Source organism: Tachypleus tridentatus, chromosome 8, assembly GCF_004210375.1.
Source record: "Tachypleus tridentatus isolate NWPU-2018 chromosome 8, ASM421037v1, whole genome shotgun sequence".
NCBI classification, from domain to species: Eukaryota; Metazoa; Arthropoda; class Merostomata; order Xiphosura; family Limulidae; genus Tachypleus; species Tachypleus tridentatus.
This window is the reverse complement of record NC_134832.1, coordinates 89,800,623-89,823,113: the sequence shown is the minus strand read 5'-3', so window position 1 is coordinate 89,823,113 and position 22,491 is coordinate 89,800,623. Positions and strand designations below refer to the sequence as shown.

The 22,491-nt window shown below is 32.9% G+C and overlaps 1 protein-coding gene and 1 pseudogene across 2 annotated transcripts in view; one reads left to right on the top strand and one right to left on the bottom strand.

Annotated features, from left to right (window-relative positions):
- LOC143223957 (uncharacterized) overlaps positions 1 to 1,145 on the bottom strand; it is an 8,719-nt gene extending 7,574 nt beyond the window's left edge. Inside the window, exon 1 of the mRNA XM_076452427.1 lies at positions 1,127 to 1,145. Coding sequence (XP_076308542.1) covers positions 1,127 to 1,145 — 19 coding nt within the window. The remainder of the gene's footprint in view (positions 1 to 1,126) is intronic.
- Positions 1,146 to 1,201: 56 nt separating this feature from the next.
- LOC143223956 (microtubule-associated serine/threonine-protein kinase 2-like) lies at positions 1,202 to 21,845 on the top strand (annotated as a pseudogene). Its single transcript, XR_013013184.1, has 11 exons — positions 1,202 to 1,258; positions 2,861 to 3,033; positions 5,231 to 5,301; positions 6,273 to 6,388; positions 7,375 to 7,483; positions 9,665 to 9,893; positions 10,815 to 10,972; positions 11,531 to 11,673; positions 12,317 to 12,687; positions 17,864 to 18,063; positions 20,122 to 21,845. The product of XR_013013184.1 is annotated as a microtubule-associated serine/threonine-protein kinase 2-like (transcript).
- Positions 21,846 to 22,491: the final 646 nt, after the last annotated feature.

Sequence of the window (22,491 nt, the reverse complement as noted above, 5' to 3'; positions counted from 1 at the left end):
GTTTTTTAATGGCCAAAGTCTCTTTTATTCCCAAAACAAAGTAATTTTTGATATTACAATAATTTTATACTTCATGGTCATTAACAGAATACCACCGAAATTTAAAACACTAATCAGCAATTCTGCCAAATACCAAATTACTCCAAGACTGCAGCAAAGTACCTTCTACCAATCTTTTAAAACCAAGAGCAATGGTACATGTAGATGAAGTTGGAATGATTTGTCTTACCCATTTTGTGTTTAAGCATAAATAATAATTTCTTATTCGAATGATAGATATTAATATAAACCTTAAAAAACTGAGGATAAAAACTAGACTACACTTGCTGATAGACACTGCACAGTAAAATATTGACTCATTTCTTTTTTCTCTACATATTTACTAGTAACTTTATATTGCATTATATAAAGAATCCTTTTTGGTATGTTTTATACCTACACTTTAGGGGTGGAAGCTCTATGGATGTGCATTCCTTGACTGTGATTATATTTTAAACATTAAACATAAACCTGAAAACACCACAGTAAAGTGAGCCTCACATTGAAAAAGAGAAATATATTTGATCATTAGCAAAATTAACCTAGAAAAATCGTTCTGTTACAATAAAGTTTCATGAACTTTCAAGATTCTTTTACAGTAGAATTTCCTACCATTTAAAGGAAAGGAATGGGAAGGAGTGTTACAGTATTATAGGAAAATACAGAAATAGGTTACATGTTGCAAGTTGTTTGGAAAAATCAAATGTGTGCTTTTGCTGAGATCTTGGTGGGAATACTGACCCCTTCGTGTTACTTCTTGGTACTGTAAGAGTCACCATGCCAAGTTTGGTAACAATTGGTCAAATCTTGTGCTGGGTGTTAGCAGACAAACAAACATACAATTTTACTTTATGAGTATATATTAGATGGGGTCCAACAACCATTATAACTTTCCTTGTGTCAGCCTGTATCACTATGTCATGTTGTAAGGATTTGGTAGTTTTCTGAAATTAGATATGAAATTATATACCCTTGTTATCACATATTAAAATTTGGTGCTGATTGATCAAGAAATGTGGAAGTGTACAAGGAACAGACACACACACACACATATTGATGTTTATGTAGATTAGATGGGGGTTCCAACCCCCAATGATCTTCCTCATGTTATCCTGTATCACTATATCAAGTTGAACTGATTTGGTAGTTTGTTGAAAATAAGATGGGGTCCACCACCATCCCTGGAAATTTTGGCCATTCCATGTTACTTCTGGGGTCTGTAGGAGTCATCATGCCAAGTTTAGTGGAGATCAGTCAAATGATATGAATTTGTGGGCAAATGTACAATTTTGCTTTTATGTATATAGGAGATTTCAGGTTTTCTATTTGGACTGTCTTCCTGGTTTTAGCTTTGTTAGCATAGCTTTAACTTGGGTATTTTCAAAATTGAAATGTACTGCAATTAAACCATGTGGGTTATTATAACTGTAGTCAAGGGTTTGAATTGGACAAAATTTGATGATATTGCATCAGTGTGTTTCCATGACAACCAAGAAAATTTCAGCCAGTTATTATAATTTCTATTGCCAGCTGTACCAGGTATGAATCGTGAGTATACCCAATTCAATTATTTTACTTATCATCATTTCTACCAGCCTAACCTCAAGTCTAATTTAATTATTTTACACCAAAATTTATCAGTGTGACAGATGGACAGACAGAGTTTTGACCCCTTTATGTTCCTTCTGGATACCTAAGAATCACCACCCTGAGCTTGGTGGAGATTTGTCAAATTGGATGTTAGGGGTTAGTGGACAAAATACAATAAATTTCACTTATAGATAGACAGGTAAAATTATAGAAACCTTATAATCCAAATGCTTTAAAACAGCTTTTTGAAAGTGCTCAAGTCACAAGTTTTGTATTGTTTTATATTAAGAATTTTTGGACATATGTGTTTTTTTTGCAACATTGAGTTTATTTTTATATAGTATGTTCCACTTTACAGGAGTCTTTCCAAGAAAAATTGCATATGATATCCTTGTTGAATGAACCAATTCAGTTGGTATCTGGGGCAAAAGGAACATAGTGGCTTTCTTAATTAAGGAACATTTCTGTAATACATTTTGTACACAGTAGGTGAAGAAACATTGAAAAATGTTATAGTAAATAAGGGGCAAGAAGCAGTCACATAATTATCGTGAATGATTTGTGAAAAATTAAGGCAACATTTTGTGTAATTATTGTGAAAAAAATAGTTGAGTGTTTTTAATTATTTTGAAAAATGTAGTCAAAAGTCATGCAGTATTTAGTTTTTTGCAACATTTTAAAATTAAAATTAATGAGAGTTTATATTATTCAAATGTTTTGTCTTCCTTGTTTTAGTTACTACATTTCTATATAAGCCCATAGTGGTCGTTTTGTAATAACTTTAAAGGTCATGTTTGATGTAATTTTTACACATTAAATACTTAGTTGTATCGTATCCTAACTCTTAGCTTTTATTTTATATTTTCAAGTAGTGAAACATATTTATCAAAATGTGATTAAGTTTATTTTCCTAATAAATTTTAGTGATAATGATTGTACATTGTATTTAAGAATGCTTATGAAACAAAGTGTTGTTATTGGTTTTATATTCTCTAAAACATTGCTTTATAAGTTGGGATGACTCTTGACAGAAGTATTTATATTTAAATAATTCTTGGTCCTACACCAGATGTAATCAAATGATATTTTAACTTAAATTTTTTGCGTCATGACCTAGTGTGCGTGTCTTTAAAAAAATTTTGAATAAATTTAATATATTGAATAATTAAATGATTTTATTTCAAGCATCTGTGATTTTTTTTTCTGACATAGAATTTTTGTTCCTATGTAGAAACATTTGTGTATGGTTATGGAGTACGTAGAAGGTGGAGACTGTGCTACATTACTGAAAAACATGGGACCATTACCTGTTGATATGGCGAGATTTTATTTTGCTGAAACTGTGTTGGCTGTAGAGTACTTGCATAGCTATGGAGTTGTTCACAGAGACCTGAAACCAGACAAGTGAGTATGTTTTCTCTTAATATGATTGTCTAACTGTAAGCTAAATGTTTAAATTATTAGAAAATATGGAGTAATAACTGGTTTAAGTTTGAATGTACATTAACTTCTAGCTTATCTCTCCTTTCTGAAAGTCAGATTGTTAAGAGTGAACTTACCAATACCTGAAACCTAAGCTGTGTGTTCAGAAGATATTAAGATATTAGCATAAACATTTGTAACATAGAAATGCATTATGATTAACAACATTTATAATTTCATTTTATTTTTGAGTGTTATAGAAGAGGAGCTCTATTAATAGTAAACTTGGGAATGTTACGTTTGACTATTTTGCTCAAACAGTTTTAAACTATGTTGGGGTCATTTTCAACGTGCAAAATAAGGTTTCAGGTGTAAGTAGAAAAGTTTATTTTGTGGTAGTACCTGAATATTTTCACAGATTTTAAAATTTAAAGCTAACACATTACTTCATGGATAACACAAATAAATTTAGAAGTGAGAACTCCTTTTCTTGTTTTGTTTTTTCTTTGGAGAGGTTAATTTTCTATTCTCTTTAAATTTCTTTTATATTTTGTGTTTGTCATTGTAGTGCTTGTACAAAAGTATTGAAACAATATAACAGTTGCTGTTAATTGGTGGTTATATGAAAGTTTTCTCTGTATACATGCAACTTACATACACTGCTGGCCAAAATCTTAAGGCCAATGAACATGAAGAAAAATATACATTTTGTATTGTTTGACTTAACCACTTATTTGAGTAGAGCTTCAAAAGATGACAATAAGAAAAGGAAAATAAACTTTTTTTACATTTAATAGAGAAAATGTGTACACTATGAAATTAGCCTTAATACTAGCTGGTCAAAAGTTTAAGACCATACCAAAAAGAAGTCCTAAACAGGGTAGGAAATGCCCAACAAGAGGTCTTAGTAGTGAGTTGCACTTCAGTCAATAAGGATGCTTTCTCCAACATGCCAATGTAGCTAGATGCTGTTTGATGCCCCTGTATAACCTGAAGCTCCATTGTTCCATGGAAGGAGAAAGCACCCCAGATCATGATGAAACCTCCTGAGAAAGCACCCCAGATCATGATGTCGTGTCGTGTAGAAAATGTCTCGGTAGGATATCCTTATCGTGCCAGTAATGTTGGAAGCCATCAGGACCATCCAGGTTAAATTTTCTCTCATCAGAGAACAACACCATCTTCCACTTTTCTGTGTCTCATGTTTGGTGCTTCTCAGCAAAGTCTAACCGAGCTGTTTCATGGTGTGGAAGGAAGCGTGGCCTTTGAAGACGTTTACAGTTTTAAAGCCTTTCTCTCATAGATGCTGTCTTATTGTTCTTGAGCTGCATTCTGCATCCGTGGGGCCTTAACCTGATTCGACGATCAGCTTCTGTCTTCCGGACAACCTGTCGATCTTCCTGCTCAACGTCGGCAAAATTTTCTTGGATGTACCACTTGAAATTCTCATTTTGTATTCCTCAGGGTCTTTTAAGAAATTTGCAACAGCAGTTTTACTACGCCCAATCACACTAGTGATGACACGTTGAGAGAGACCTTGCTTTTGCAGCTCGACAATTCTGCAACGTTCAAATTCTGTCAACATTTTAGCCTTTGCCATGTTTTTATCCAATGTAACACAGGAGATGTCAGTGGTTGATGTTGACAACGCTAATGCTTGAACACAAATGACTAAATTTTGTTACGTGTTTACCAATTAACGCTTCATTTCAGTATGGTCTTAAACTTTTGACCAGCTAGTATTTCGGCTAATTTTATAGTGTTCACATTTTCCCTATTAAATGCTAAAAAACGTTTTTAATTTTTATTTTCCCTTTTCTTATTGCCATCTTTTGAAGCTCTACTCAAATGAGTGGTTGAGTCTAACAATGCAAAATGCATAGTTTTTCTTTATGTTCATTGGCCTTAAGATTTTGGCCATCAATGTATATCTTTCTATGTTTGTTTCTTAAATTAAAATGATCTGAGAATTAATTTCAAGTCAACCAGCATGGATAAATTTATTATATTATAATAATAATTTGTTTAGAAGTGTTTTAATTCAGAAAATTATAAATAGTTCATCTAATCATCTGCATCATAATTGGATCCAGTTAGAATATAGCAGGAACTATCCAGCATTTTGCTTTTTAGCTATATTTTCTAATATATGTGTGTAAAATATATGTTGTTTTTTCAGTCTCCTTATTACAGCAATGGGACACATTAAACTGACAGATTTTGGATTATCAAAGATTGGCTTAATGAACTGTAAGTACCTTAAGATTTGTGAAATTTAAACTATAATAAAACTTATTGGGAAAGTAATTAGTGTCTGTTTACACTGTATGTCTCTGCATATTTTTTATTTTATTATTATTATTATTATTAAGACACACGTGGAATTGGTGTTCAAACAAATGGTTGAGTGACACCAAACACTGGTCTTCATATTCACCATAAACAAATATTCATGATACTTCTACTTTACTGCTGTATATGTTGGTAGACATTTTGATAATCTGCATATAAGTAAATACATCTTTTATGGAGGAGGAGTGGCATTACTTTATGGAGGTAGTAGGTTCCAAAAAGAATTAATATGGACTGATACCAGTTTGGAAGTATTCATACATTTGTTTCCAAGTTTTCATTAATTTTGTGCAACAAATTAACATGGTTAACAATAGAACATTTCTTTAGTGCCTGTTAACACTGTTACAATAGAACATTTTTCTTTAGTGCCTGTTAACACTGTTACAATAGAACATCGTTTTTAGTGCCTATTAACACTGTTACAATAGAACATTTCTTTAGTCCTGTTAACACTGTTACAATAGAACATTTATTTAGTCCTGTTAACACTGTTACAATAGAACATTGTTTTTAGTGCCTGTTAACACTATTAAAATAGGACATTATTTCTTTAGTGCCTTGGATACTCACTTTACTTGAGCCAAATGTAGTGTGAGGAATTTATCTACATTAGAACACAAGCTTATGAAGGTTTCAGAGCTCAGTTGATTTATTTTTAACTTTCTGCAATTCAACCAAATTGTTCACAAATGAATTTAATGGGGTTTATCTTTCAACATGCTACAAAAATAAATTTAAGTTTCTGAAATATGAAAAGACCTTAATTGAGAGTGATGGCCAGCCAATAGGACTAGCTGACTATGGATTCTGTTAGAGCATAGGAATGTAGTAAAATGCTTCAACATTTAGCTGTGTTTTCCTTACAGTGGCTACCAACATGCACGAAGGATACTTGGATCGGGAAACTAAACAATTTAATGACAAACAAGTTTATGGAACTCCAGAGTACATAGCACCAGAAGTAATTTTTTGCAGGGTTATGGTAAGTGGTGCATGTTTCTCAACTGAGAAGACCACCTTGTATGTTGTTGGACTTATAATTTACAAAATATTTATTCATGTATCAGAAAATTTGTTACAATACTTAAGATTTTCTAGATGAAGTTTGTTGTATTATAAATATGTGCTTTCTTTTTATTCTTTAATAGAAATGAGAATACATCAATAAATAGTGTGGAAGTTGATTATACTTACCTTAGATTTAAAATAAGATAATCACAAGCATAAGGAAGAAACAAAATTATTTGTTCTTCATTCTTACTGTGAGATATTTATGATCATTCAGTGTTCTTCTTTAAAATTAAGTATTTATTTATCCTAATTTGTATTCTTTTTTTCCAATAACTTTCTACACATGCAAAATGTTTTCAAAATTGTAGTTTTGTTTCTTTTTTGACCAGTTACAAGAAAAACAATCTGTTTTTATTTCTATACTTCACCTTAATTCTAATTTTGTTTTTTTTCTACGAGAAGGAGGGAGAAAGATTTAGAAAAGAAATCACTATTGAATTTTAAACTTTTTTACCACAACTTCTGAGTTTGATAATGCAACATTTCATAGGTATAAGATACATCCTAATGTTTGCAAGTGTACATTTTATAATTTTCTCCTCTTAAAGTAAACGTATATTTACATTTACATATACCCACTTTAAAGATAGATAATTTTCAGATAAATCATTAACTACACTTTCTAGTAAACATATTTGTTTATATGGATATCTTCCATTCTAACAAGAAAAAAAGATCTTTCACTTGTCCCCCTTTCCTCTATTTAAAACTGATGAGGGGTGATTTATTAACCTAGCTGTTAAAACTTTCTGAGTATTAATGGGTTAGTTATTGTACTTTCTGTGTCTGTTCTCTAATACATGTAGTTTAAAGATTGTATCGTACAGAGCCTGCATGATGGGTTTTATTAAAAAATATCTTTAATATCTAACTCCCATTTCTTTCTTTATTTAACAGGTAAACCTGTTGATTGGTGGTCCATGGGAATTATTTTATATGAATTTCTTATTGGCTGTGTTCCCTTCTTTGGAGATACTCAGAAGAACTTTTGCCCACGTTATTAATGGTACTTGTGTATATGTAATATTTAATACCATAATAATGAATATATCTGTGTATGCAAGTATACATGTATAACTATTACAGGTTTGCATACTGTAGCTACACTAGTTTAAAAGCTCAACCTGAAGTGCCAGTGTTATTCTGGGGTTTTATGGTAACTACCCTTATAATTGTTGGTTTAAGTTTGTATTTATGAATGTTCATTTAAGAAATAATAATAATGCCCTGGTGAAAATTATAAATTGAGACTTAATTTTGTTAATAAAATAATACTTATGTTGTTAATGCTCTTTGGTAATAAGATAATATGGGATTCACAAATCATGAACTCAAAGAAACTTCAGTTGAACATATTATTCATACAGTAGGGTCTGGGAATGTAACTGAAAACAGTCAATGTTTAATAAAGTTGGGGTATTTTGGTTGAACTCGCATTAGTCAAATAGTAAAGATTAAAATTTCGGTTTTATAACCCTTACTGCTGAAACACTGTAGTTGTAGAAAATATAGAGAAGCATAGAAATAATTATTTAAACATTTGTGTTGTAACCATAAGTTTCTGTAATATTTGTGGTAGAGACATATTTATATTCTTGTTATTCTCCTTCCTCCTGTGTTGTATATTATGTATTTTTAATCATGTATGTCCTTTGTCTCATAGATATCATAACCATATGTTTCTCTGTTTTCTCATGGTAGGAAACATACTTTAATGTGCAGTTCTAAATTGCCACATACCTGTACGTGATGTTAGTAAAGTTTAATGCAATTTAGTATCTACCTTTGACGTTCAGTGAAGAAAAGATGCCACAGAGGTCAGATCTATGTTTTTATTTGCTACTTCGCTGCACAAGTGCTTCTTGGAAGAACAAAACAAATAAACAATGTAGGCCTAATTTCATGGTGAAATATAAACAGTTTGTTTGCACATCAAAACCAAACAAGGCACTTATCTTGTTTAGATACCCCAAATAAATATACACGCAGAATATATATATTTAGGTAATATACGGTGATAACGTGAGAATCATCCTAATTTATTAATTTATGTTAGCACTGGTTATGATGTACAAATAACAAATACACTGTAATCCAGAGCTGGGCGATGAGTGATATTTGCTAACTGATTTATCAATGAGCTCTTTAGTCGGTTAGTGCAAATCCCTACTTTCCCACTCAAAGAAAAGCTCCCGAGTGGCACAGCAGTATGTCTGCAGACTTACGACATTAGAAACCAGGTTTTGATACCCATGGTAGGCAGAGCACAGATAATCCATTGTGTAGCTTTGTGCTTAATTTCAAAACAAATAAAATGCAAGGTAAAACAAAAGGTAAGGTAATTTTATAGTTTGTTTATAAAGTTTAACAAGATTTATTATTGTAATAACCATAACATACATGGAAGTTGGTAATAATGATCTGATAATGTGACAAAAATTGATAATTACTGTAATATCCACATCATATGTTGTCATAAAATGTGTGTGTGTCGGTATATAGTTCTGCTAATTGGCTGTACGTCAGTGTTATATGTACAAAGTGTATTCATTGCTGCAGCTTCTTGTTTATATATATAAATTCAAATTGTTTTGCAAAATACACTGAAGCTTTTTAACCCTAGAACTACTGATGGGCATTGGACATCCATTGGTGTTTTGAACATAGTTTTCTATGATATTTATGTACACCAAACTGCTTGTGGTTCTATGACAGTGTTATTTACAGGGTTGTATGTGTTATGTTTTACATAATAAATGATCACACCCATTTTCTGGTCTGTTCTTTACACTGAGTGTTGTAAAAACAAAAACATAGTTATTCAATATATGGACCCAAACAGCAGTTAGTGATTATTGATTTTGTTTTCTGAAAAATAGGTCAGTACACAAAATTATGCATACAACATTTTTCTTTTGATGCCATTTTTCTCTGAAGCTTCTTTCACATCTGTTTTCTGGGTTGCTTTGGTGTTGAAAGCAGATGTGAAGGAAAGTACAACTCTGAAGCCCACATGACTATTGTATAAGATGTTAATGTGCATACCATTTTGATTTTCAAAGAAAAGACTAGATTGCTTTTGTTATAGTATAGAGAGAGTCTAAGTACAATAATTTAAAATAGTTGAAGTGTTTTAAATAGTGTAGAGAATGAGGTTTGAAATAAATCATAATATTTTTCTTTTTAGATGAAATTGAGTGGCCTAATGAAAATGATTGGCTTGTGGCTGAAGATGCAAAAAATTGATCACTCTACTTTTGAGGCCGAATCCATTTGATCGACTCGGGACTGGTGGCGCCCGCATGAAGTGAAAGATCATGCATTCTTTGCATCTCTGAATTGGGAATCTCTGCTACGTCAGAAAGCTGAGTTTATTCCTCAGCTGGAAGATGAAGAAGACACGAGTTATTTTGACAGTAAGAAGTGTTTTGTTTTGGTTGTTGTGACAAGTGAGATGAAAAGACTCATCTGAAAATCTAGGGTTTTACAACTATTTTCCTTTCTTCATCAGGAATGAAAGAGGGTTTGTTTCCAATGATAAGAAAAAAAAAAATGACCAACATCAAAAGTTATGGAAAAAAATACCTTTTTTTCTGTAAGGGCTCTTCAGTTACCCATGATACCAAAGACCTATTCATGTATTGATGTGCAGTTAATTCCTGTCTTCCTCACAAAACTCTGGTTAGATTGTAGGAACATGGATTTTTATACTGTTTATATAACGTACATGGAACCTCAGTCCAATTATGACTGCTCAACAGAATCAATCACAGCATGCAATATAAACCATATGAGGAGTTAACTGTGTGAAGACAAATTAGCATAGCCCAGCTCTAATTAGTGTCAAATGGTCCTACTGTGTGTTGCATGTTTGAAAATCAAAATTGGCCAATTTTGTAGTTCTCAAAATCTCAAAATGAGCTCTGGTGTTGCCTTACTAAAAATGGACAACTGGATCTTAAATTATAACTGAGAAGTAGTAGTAAGTGAAGCATATCATCACATAAAGGGTGTGGTATGGTGCATGGATACAAGCATTTAAACCTAAAGCGCCCAGATTCGTTATTTAAAATGAACATTTTCTATGTTTTTTGTATAGCTTGAAACAAGAACTACTGCGTGACATGGATTGAAACTTGGGGTGAACCTTCAGCAGAGTATCTTTGTTGTGCAAATGAAAATGTCTTATTTTAATATGCAATGTTTGATGGAATTTGCATCTTTAAAAATTTGGAAATATTTCATTAGGGCATGTTTTTAACAAATAATTATAAATGTTTTTTTATTGTAAATTTTGATATATCCTTGGTAAAATTGTTCATTCTGTCTCATTTTAGCAAGATCTGATCGATACCGTCACGATGTTGAAGGCTCTGAGTCACTGGAAAATGCTGATGAAAGCTTTATATTTAGCAATTTTTCATCCTGCTCTCCCCGTTACCGTAAGGTTTATTCTCGTGTTGAGAAGGAATTAGAAGAAGAGAACTTTATAAAGGTTAGATAATTCAGAACACTTTAGATATTTGGAGTTATTTCTGCTTGTTACACAAGACTAATGTACTGTTTTATTACCATTTATTATGGATTTTTGTCGCCTTTGAAAAAATGCAAGTTCATATATAGATGTGTAAATACAGTTCATTCTATCAGAATTGTAATTAACGTTTTGTTTAATCTGAGTTTGGAACTGAAACAAAAAATAACATTACAATTTATAGCTCAAAATGTACATTTTCTAAAAAACAACCTTACTGTGAAAGCTGTGAATTGTAATAAAATAATACTTAAAACTATCAAATAAAAAATTTATCAGAATAACCAGAAACTCTTAAAAATTATACCAAATGTCTTGAGAACTTAGAAAAAATATAAAGAAGACTTCATGTTATTTTATTAGTTAGAAAAAATACTTCTCATCATCATATGCTTAAAACTGTCTTTATCATTTTCATTCAAAGCTACTTCTTCATGGTGTGATTACTTATTAGCTAAATCATTCATTTCTAATGTATAATATTTCTTTTCTTCATGTTATTGTAATTGTTTCTTTCAGGTTTTGAAAACAGAATCAACTCAACACTCCTCGGATAGTTTAAATTCCTGTCCTTCAGATCATTCTGACAGTTCCAGTTCCCAAGGAAGTAATCTGTGCAAGACACCTGAAATTAAAAAAAAATCTGTTTTAATTCAAGATTCGTAAGTAGTACTTTTAACTTTCCACAGTTAATTAACGTGCCTTCTGGATTTAATTCTCTGAACTGGCTCTATCTATTAAAACATAACAGAAGAGTTCAGTACTTTTACAGTTTTTATGATTTGTTCACCACTGCTGTATAATAGTGAGAAGTGGTTGTAAGTTGCTCCACTCATTCTGATAAAAGTCACGGTGTTCTATAATGTTCCTCCCTCCTTAAATATACCCTCTTATTTTGGCATTTTGTATTAAAACTAAGTTACTTTCTAATAGTTTTCATCTTAAGCACACGTGCTGATTATAAGTATTATTTTATTGCAAGTTACAACTTTTGCAATAAGTAAGATTGTTTTTGGAATAGGTACAATGTTTCAATCAACTGAGCAACCATTCTCAAGTATGAGGACACTGTATCATGTTGTATTCTGCATTGTTTGATGACATAGCTTGAGATTTGCTAAAAAAGATCTCATCTGATTATTTCTTTATCTTAATATCCATCCATGAAAATAAAAATAATTAAAATAAGATTGATGAGTTACCTTTTTTTATAAAGCATAGCTTATGTTTGTGGCATATATTTTATTTTGATATGGCAAGAAAATCTATAGGAATTATATATAAACTGAATAATGTCTATACTAGAATCCATCCAGGAACACAGAATGTTCTGGAGTCCTCTCAAACAGATTTGGAAGAACTTTCACCCAATGTTCAGACACACCAGCAGGCAGATATGAAAGAGTTTCTTCCACACTTCTCAATCAGCATGGAGGGCAACAGACCTTTAGTGGCAACACCTCCACATTACAAAGAATTGTCAACAGTGAATGAAGATGCAGATAAAAAACAACAGAAAAGGGCTGTCAGGCCTAGAAAATTAGTTTCTCCACTTACTCTTTCTGCCAAAATACCAATTTCTTCAACACCGTTGTCTCCCTGTGGGTCTCAACAAAAAACTCATCCAATCATCAAGTCAACTTCAGCTTCTGGGTTGTCGTTGATTATTCCAACTGGTATTGTAATGTTCACCAGAATATTAGTTGATATGAATAACTGCTACACTGAGAAAAATAAAAATAAAAGGATGTTTATCGTTATTTTTAACTTGAATAATACTTTACAGTTACAAAAACTAATTTTCTACATTACTTTTTGTCAGTCCAGTGATTTCTTGATTTGTCTTACTATTAACGGTGAGCAATTAACTTGTGTATACAAGCAGAAGGTTATGAGAAATTTAACTTATTAACGTTCAGGTCGTCAAACAGTAATATTTAGTCATTTCACTGACTTTCACAATTCAAAGAAAAACTTAAAAGATGCTACATAATTGTTAACCAGCAGCAACACAAATGCCATATTTTTTTGTGTATAAGACACACTTTGTTTCCAAGAAAAGGGATCTCAAACCCCCTGCATCTTATACACCAAGGGTAAAAATTTTATTCCTCCCTATGGTGAATAAGCAGTTATTTGGTTTCCCTAATATTTAAAAGTACCAAACCTTTTTTTGATTTCCCAAAGTGTGGAAACTGTAATAAAGGTATTAAAAATGTAATGTGAGTGGTTGCCTTCATGGCACCAAAGATGATATCGTTTGAGGACAAATGAGAGTGAACTTCAGAACTTGTTTTCAGTGATGCAAAAAAAAAGATTTTGAAAGTTTTCATAATGAATGAACAATGTTTTGATGTAAATGTATGAAACAACCATATTTCATTTTTTATAGACACTACTTTTGAAGTATTCTAAAGAATAATAAAAGATTAGGCTGATGATGAACAAATAAGTAAATGATAACTGTGAAAAATATTTTTTTCCCCTGAAGATAGTCTTCAAAATAGGGGCACGTCTTATACACCGAAAAATACGGTACATCATAAAATCAAACTTCATGAAAACAAGAAAAACTGAAGTTAATATATGCATGCTCACACTGTTGTCAAAGTAATTTTTGAAATTTAACTTTAATCATTATTTTCATGTTTCGAATATTTTCACTTCACTTGGTATTTTAAGTCTCTCGAACAATATGCTACTTAATATCACTGCACCCAGTTTCCACATTTACGATCTCTCAAACTGTATTCTTTTCTATTTTCATTTATCTACTACTTTAATGTATTTATTACTTGCTTAGAATGATATTCTTTCTGGCAAGTTATCAGTTTTTAACCCTGTGTTATACAGAAAGAAACAAAATGAATTAGTTAGCATGACATGGAACAACAGTCTGGCAACTTCCTAAAGTTGTGACTATAAAATTTTTGTGCTCTTCAAATGATTTGAAATGCTGAAGTAAAGAGATGTTGGAGCTTCTCACCAGCAACTTGGAATGTATTTAAAAGCCTCCATTAAACATATTAGTATCATAATGAAGCACACCTTATTTTAGTTTCACCAAAATTGGTGAGAATAATTTGTTGTGTTTTTTCTTTTGCCCACGTGTGGCATGTGGCTATAAAAGAAATAACATACACATAATATATAGACATTCCTGGTGTGAATGATAGCATACTGAACAAAATCCAATCAAATGTATTCAGACATTTCTGTTAAAAATACCAGAACTCCAAGTACAAATCTTGTAATTATATCTGTAAGTTATTTGTAATAATTTTTGTTTTACTGTATATTTTATGTATTCTATGTTCAGAACTTTGAACATAGTTTTTTGGAATAAAATATTCATGAAGTATCCAAAAATTAACAAAAAAAATATACTGAAAGTTCAATTCCATGCAAACATGAAATTTTAACTAACATTTTAAAGATATCTGTAGGTTTGAAAAATGTCAAATTTAGTAAATATCTGATATAAAATTTGATAGTAGACTTCTAAGTATCATTTTGTACATCTTTTGAGTTAAATGTTACCAATTATTGATTTATTTAGGAAAATTGTATCACATTTGTAATAGTACAGTCCACACATGTTACAGGTCTCGTACAAGAAGTAGCATAGTTGCTGGAAACTCTGTTGGGTAAAAGTAGTATTTGATACAATTTACTCTTGTTCTAAGAGAGAAAACTTAACTATGTAGATTGTAATTTTGAAGTTTTTTAGGAAATTGATGAAAATCTTTATTATAGAAATGTTGCATACATACAAGTTTCAGTTAAATGATAAGAAGAATAATGATGCAATATGTTTATAGTTTGAGTTCTTTATCTCATTTATGCATTTATAAGAAATATCTGCCAGTTTTAGGTTTATTTTTAGATATACAAAACAGAAATAAAAAAGATCCCCTTTCCCCTGGGTGTGGATTCTTGTATGTGGTGAGAGGAACTCCCAGAAAAGGTTATGATTTTTCAGTTTACCTCTCCTTGGATTTAAACATCCATTCACATGTTTGCCATGCGTGGTGACCCATGAAGGGGAGGAGAGGATCTTAGTGGTTAAGGGGGTCCAACCCTAACACACCACTTTGGCCTTGAATTCTTGTAGACGGGCAGCATTGGGGTGGCTTCCCTAGGGCCAATTGGCTGGTCCACTTGGGCTAAGGTCAACCAAGTACCAGTGTAGGATGTTCTCAAGAGATGTTGTGGACATTATATCTGACATTAGTGTTTGGGTGTAGTGCTCACAAAACCCTGGCATTGCTGCAGTGTCCTTGTTTCAAATTGTAATGCATTCCCTCACAGGGCTTCATGATGGGTGGGGTCAGTGAGTACTGAAACATTTTTTTTTTATTATGGATCTGCCAAATAAGAACTTAAATAAAATAGTGAAAAAAAATAATCCTTAGGAAAAGAACCATATCTTGAAGATTCCGAGCAGTAATCTTCAACACCTGTAACACATGTTCCTCATTTACTTATATTACATTCTCTTGCAGACAAACCTTTAAGGCAAATGTTTCTCTTTTTTTTTATTCAGAAGAGACTAAAAGGACTTGCTGCCTCTCCAAAGCCAGTGAAAAGCTTTGCTTTGATAACATATTGGTAGAAACATCCACCTCTAAACACAGTGAACTCCTCTTAGATTCAAAAGTGATTGGGGATATAGCTATTGAGGTTATGCCTCATGCTAATTTGATTTCATCACAAGGAGTTATTCTTGAGAGGATTTGAAGAACATCCTCGATTTGGAGATTCTCGTTAGTTTCTCCACCTCATGATTTTCTGCAATGGGGCATATCTCCATTCGCAGAGATAGAACTATGATGCCGACCAGTGTCCTCATTTTAACATTTACATCACCATGTCCACCTGTCAACATCAAGGCAGGTTATCTTATTTGCAAAGATTGGCCCTAGGGGAGCCACCCCAATGCTGCCCTGTCTACAGGAATTCAAGGCCAAAGCGTTGTGTTAGGGTAAGACCCCCTTAACCACTAAAATCATCTCCTCCCTTCATGAATCACCACACATGGCAAACATGTGGATGGATGTTTAAATCCAAGAAGAGGTAAACTGAAAGATCATAACCTTAATTCCAAACCCTCTCAGATGTTTCCAGTGTCAGCAGTTTGGTCACTTGAAGACATCATATTGTTGTTCCTTGACATGTGCTTGTTGTGGTGCCTAGGACCACAGTGCTTATGAGTGTGAAATGGACTCTCATTCCTTTAATTGCAATGGCTCTCACCCATCCTACTTTCATTCTTACCCTAAGTGATTGGAAGAAAAAGAGGTGCATAGTTGGAAAACAATTCAAAACATTACTTACCCTGAGGCTTGAAAATTGCTGTCCACCATTTCATCTCGGACATATGCTGCTGCACTTCCTTCCACTACCACAGTAGGAGTGCAGACTGATCTCTCTGTGCCTCCAAAAGAATCATTTTCACACCATATGAAGGGTCATTTGACCCCCATGGCTAAAAAAACATCAGCACCAATCTCAGCCACTAACATTCATTCCAGCAAACCCCAAGATTCACTTCCTTTTGTTCCAGGTAAGGACATTTCCTCAGGTACTTCTTCTCCTGCCTCAAGACTCAAAATGATCATTTGTTCGTGTCCTCAGTTGCTGGTATCCTCTTCCAACAATGAAGACCTACTGAACTGTTCCAGGGCAGGAACCACAGAGGTCAACAGACCTCTCTTGAATAAAGAATAAAGACGTGGTTGAAAACATAAGGGCTCTCCACCCAATTTGTCTATACATAAATAAAAATGGCCACCTTGATACAATGGAACTGTCGAGGTTTACATTCTAAACTGGATGACATCAAAGCACTGGTTGCTTTCTACCATCCTGTATGTTTTTTCTTACAGGAAACTTTTCTGAAACCTGCTGATAAAATCACCTTTCGGCACATTTCTGTGTTCAGAAATGACAGACTGTGTGATGGATGAGTGTATGGAAGGATGGCACTGTTGGTTGATCAGCATGTGTCCATCTTGTCTTTTTTGCTCGACACAACCTTGGAGGCCGTAGCCATCAGTGCTTCCTTGGGTCGTACCATCACTGTTTGTTCTTTCTACCTGTTTTCGACCTTTTTTCAATGTGAATCCTTTTTAAGAAGTAAAGTACAACAAGTTCGATTTGAAATTAGAAAACTGCTGTGACATCAAGTAACTCAAAACCAGGTCTGGAAAGGCCAATTTCAGGTGACTAACACCGATGTTTGAACTTACCCGTTAGTCATCCAGGCGAGTTGCAATAATTAAAATTATGCTACAGAAAGTCCTTTACAACTTCCATTACTGAAGGTTTTCTCTTACTCCTGTAAACTCGATATAAATATTGGATTTACTGCTATTTAAATTTTTAATTCAAAAATTAAACTCTGTTTTGTTTTACCCTGATAACTTTTTTATGAATTTTAATAATTTTACTTTAATTTTAACTTTTTTACCAAATATTTGGCATAGACAGCCTAGTTACTCTGCACCATAAAACACCAAACTAACAAACCAACAAAAAACGATAAATGTGTTAATATTTTATTTTCTGAAATATAAAACTGTTAAAACATTGGGAAGTTTCAAAGGCATGACTCTATTGGGGAGGGGTTACAAAAAGCCTGTGTGTCATTAAAATCGCACTTTCAAGGTTAGAAAACGGCCCATAGCTGTGGTTGTACGTACATGTGTCCATGACAGTGAAAGAGTTAAATACTATTTAGAACTTATGAACTCTGCAGGTTCTGAGTGTAATGGTTGTTTTAAAAATTGTACAACATTATGAAATGTGTAAACAGGGTTCCTGATCTAATATATGAAATTTTTTATGTAGCTGATGTACTTGCATCTTTTGAGGGATCCAGTACCAGTTCACAAGATGCTTCTTCCAGTAAAGACACAAGCACCATAAATAACCAACTCAAACCTCCTGTCATCATCAGGAGAGGACCGCATGGGTTTGGCTTCACGGCAAGAGCAATCAGAGTTTATTTTGGAGATACGGATACTTACACTGTACAGCATCTTGTATCTGTAAGTTTGTGAAAAATATAATGGAAAATATATGCACCTAGTTTCTTTATTGATTATAAAAACGTTATTTTTCAAACAGTTCTTTGCAAATCCTTAATTCATGGAACTTACTTACTGATAGTGATCTGATCCCATGAATTATTAGTAGTTTACTTTCATTTTATAGCATTTTATTATTTCAGCATTTATTTCAGACTGTTTCTGAATGTTTATGTGCTTTTCCCAGTGGCTCAGTGATAAATTCTGAAAGCTTTTAACTCTAAAAGCTTGGTTTCAATACCAGTGCCAAGTGTGACACAGATAGCCTCTTGTGTAGCTTTATGCTCAACAACAAACTAAACATTTATGCATGACTGTAAAAAACAGTGTCTGTTTAGAGTTATTACCTCTGCCACCAAAGGTGACATAGGTTGTGCTTTTACCCCTGTGTGTATGTATTTGTGTTTGCCAACAAGTTTTCTCTAAAATGGCTGAATGGATTTGAATGAAAATTAATATGCATTTGGACTGTGGCTCAGTTAGAAGTGTTTAGTTTTTGGAAGGTCAAGGTCTTGGCAGGGTCATTAAAATAAAAAAAAAATCCTTATTTGTTATAATATGCACAGATTTTGAAGACAATTTTGCTTTATAACTTAGTCAAAAATTATTATACTTTGATATAACTTGGTGAGCATAAGATGAACATTATTCGTCATTGTCCTGCTGAAAATGGTCCCTGACCTTTCATATCGTTGACCCTGTGGACACATTTTCCTACTTTGTTAGGGCTGTATATAACCAACACTGCATGACAGAGGTATGTACTTTATCAAATGTCCCTCTAGTTTGTATCTATAGAAATTACATTACTTGAAACTGTTATTTTGCACAAATAATATTTTTGTCCATTGAAACTTTAAATTCTTTTTGTTGGTAACCTTAATTCATCTCAGTATATTAAAACAGAAGTTTAGTTTAAATCATGCTATATTTGTTTGTTTCCTTTTCATGCAGAACTATAATAAAATATTCTTCATGTTTAATTTGCTGATTGTAGCAAGCATATGATCACCAAGGTTCACATAATTGCTACAGTATTAACATGTGATTTTCTTCACTCAGTTAACCAGTGTGGTGACATCTTTTGGTCAGCATCAGGTTTACTTAACCTTAGCATGTTTTGTTTGATAAAAGACAAGCTCTAGCATCCTGTGCTTACAAATTATGTCCAAGAAATTTAGGAAATATATCTCAAATTTTGAGAGGTACGTTCTACTATTAAAGAAAGCATCCGGAGTTACTGTTACATTCTTTCATGTATTGTTTGCTTGAAAAATTAGTAGAGATAACATGATATGTTAACTGCATTGATTACACAGATTTAAACTTTATAACAATAACAAACAAAACAAATCAAATAAACACAGCATAGCCATAGAAAACACTCAAATACTAAATAAAGAAACAAACATAAACAAATGCAAAATTAAAGAATCCTTACTTATACAACAACTCAAGCCCAAAATAAACCAATACAAAGGAATACCTTTATACCTATATTAATAAATATAATCAAACATCTAAGCACGCCCTCTACATTCTTACACGCGATTACTAAACCCTTTTCAAACATGTGGTCAGCTATCGGCCAGTTCTTTCTTTCTTTCTTTGTGAACCTGACGATGACCGAAGAAGGTTGAAACATTGTTTGCTCCTCTATATAAAAAATTTTCTCATCTCAAGCCAACAGTTTTTACATATATATGTAACTTTTTCAACATTTTGTGGTGTATGTATGTGTATTTATATATACATATGTTGTATGATATTATTACCTTCTACTGAGGAGTGATTGTAAATATATATGGTTTCCATATAGTTCAATGACATTACATGATATATTTATTATATATAATATTTTATTGTAGTGTATATGATTTTTTTAAGTTTTTATTGCAGTTGATGAAAATGATTAATCTTAATTTATTCTGAATAGAATAAGAATTTTCCCTTTCCTTACTTCCCAGTAATTGCTCAAGATAAATATATATTAAGTTTATAAAACATCTTTTTGTCTAGGCTGTTGACAACAACAGTCCTGCATTTGAAGCAGGACTTCAACCAGGAGACTTGATAACACATCTTAATGGTAAACCTGTGAAAGGACTACTTCATCCTCAGGTCCTCCATCTCATCTTGGCTAGTGGAGATTGTCTTAACATTCGAACTACACCCTTAGAAAACACCACCATCCAAAGCGGAAGAAAGAAACGACATCCTTCCTTCATTAAAATGATAAGACCAACTGCTCGAAGACGTATTGGGCAGGTAAAGAAGGACAGTCTGTCTGAAAGGAAAAGGAAAACTTCACTTCTTCGACGGTTGAACAGTAAAAAAGCAGGTACTGACTTTCATCAATTGGCACTTATTTCTCCTACATTGACTAGTCAGAGTTGGAGTTTTCAGCCTATACGCCAAGGTACTGTAGCTGAAAATGCTCTGATATCTCCAACATGTAAAGTAACTAGGACCCCTCTAAGTAATCGGCTTTGTTCAGCTTTTGACAGAAGTCATTCACTTGGGATTAATTCTCCAGAAAGTAGTTATCTTAGCTCAAGTGCACCAAATTCTCCAGGTTTTTCTTCTCATTCCTCTCACTGCCCTAGGCCTAGCTCTCTACATGGCTTAAAACACAAGTTGACTCAGACATTCTGTTCACCCCGTCGAAAATCTGTGGGTCACATTCCTCTGTCTCCTCTTGCCTTAACTCGTTCTTCATCCTCACTTCCTTCAACTTCACCAGATCGTTCACCATCTCCATTGGCTTTTCTTTTGACTCATCAACCTGGCAGTTCACAGACAACTCAGAGCTTTCCAGTACAGAAAGGATTCTCTTTGACCACCCTGAACCACATTACTTCTCGCAGGAAGCCTGTTATGAAACCTAAAAAATGTAGAGTCAGGACCTCTATTATCGTGGCAGCCTGTCTCTCCTGACGACTCGCATCCAAAACCTGCTGAAGGAAGGGCAAGCCGAAAGTCTGTTTCTGAACAGACTTCTTCAGCAGTTCTTTCATTTCCACTTCATGCTAATTCTCGAGATGTTTCTTCTCCTTTTCCCGTTACTTCTCACATGAGTAAACTTGCAATAGCAAACTCCACACCAAAACATATTTCTAAAGTTTTCACAACTGAGCCTTTTGTGACAAGAGCTGAGAATATTTGTATACCCTTCAGGCGTACATCCCATGACTCAGTTACAGATAGAGTCTGTAACCAAGTAAGAAGGCCTTTCAACTCGGACAGTTTCTCCCAGTGTGTAGCAGCTATCCGAGTTGAAAATAATTCATCATGTAGTTTAGAGAAAAACAAATGTAATAAAGCTAATGTCTCAGATGTGTATCAGATGAATTCAGCAGCTGTGAAAAATGATAATGGTGAAAACTTGCCTAGTGGGTTACACTTTAAAGTTGAAATAAACAGAGACAGAGCACATTCCAGTTTGTAAAACAAAACAAAAAACTGTTCTAACTGAGCAGACAGTTGAATAAGATCATCCCTTCAAAAGAATCTACTCACAATATGCCGTTCAGAACCTCAAGATCTGATATCAAGCAATATAAAGTTTGGATCAGGAGCTTGTAATCCTGACTATTTAATGTGGAAAAAAGTCATTGTACTTTTAACAAAAATAATGATTGAACTGGTTATCATGAAGAAAAGGAAATGTATTTAATGTAGAATGTTGATCTATTTTTTTTTGTCGGGTTTTTTAAAAGAATCGGAAATGTCATAATTTATGATATTAATGTTTCCAGAAGTCCATTTCTGTAATATGTATTGTTCAAAGTTGTTTCAACAGTTCAGTTACATTTTTTTTAAAATTATACAACTGAAACTGAAGCCTCTTAGTACAAACAACATCACTCAGATTTATGGAAGCTGTTGGTTTAATTTTTCGAACTTGCTTACAGTGTGAAATCAAATAACCTGAACCCTTACAGATCAGAATGTAACACTTGATACTTACTTCGCATGAAATTCTTACAAAAAAAAGGTTGTGACTGTTTTCATTCGAACAAATTATATACTGTGTAAATTTCATTGTTTAGTTTTCAGGTTTTACGTCAAATACTGTATTGTAATTTCATGTAAATACACTTACCTAGAGTTTTGCACAATAGATTTTATGGAAAGAAGTCATAGTGCATCTAATATTTTTGTATCTACGGATATATAGTTGGAGCTATTTTGTGTGATAATCTGGTCTTTTTGTTTCTTTCAAGAAAATATATTTTGGTCAAATAGGAAATTAGCAAAAAAAGAATAGGGTGTAAAAAATATACTATTCTTCTGTAAAGATAAAAATGCAGTGTATTTAGTATTTGTTTTTTAAGACTTGTAAATCATATAACTTGTAAACGTAATAATTTTAAATGCATCATTATT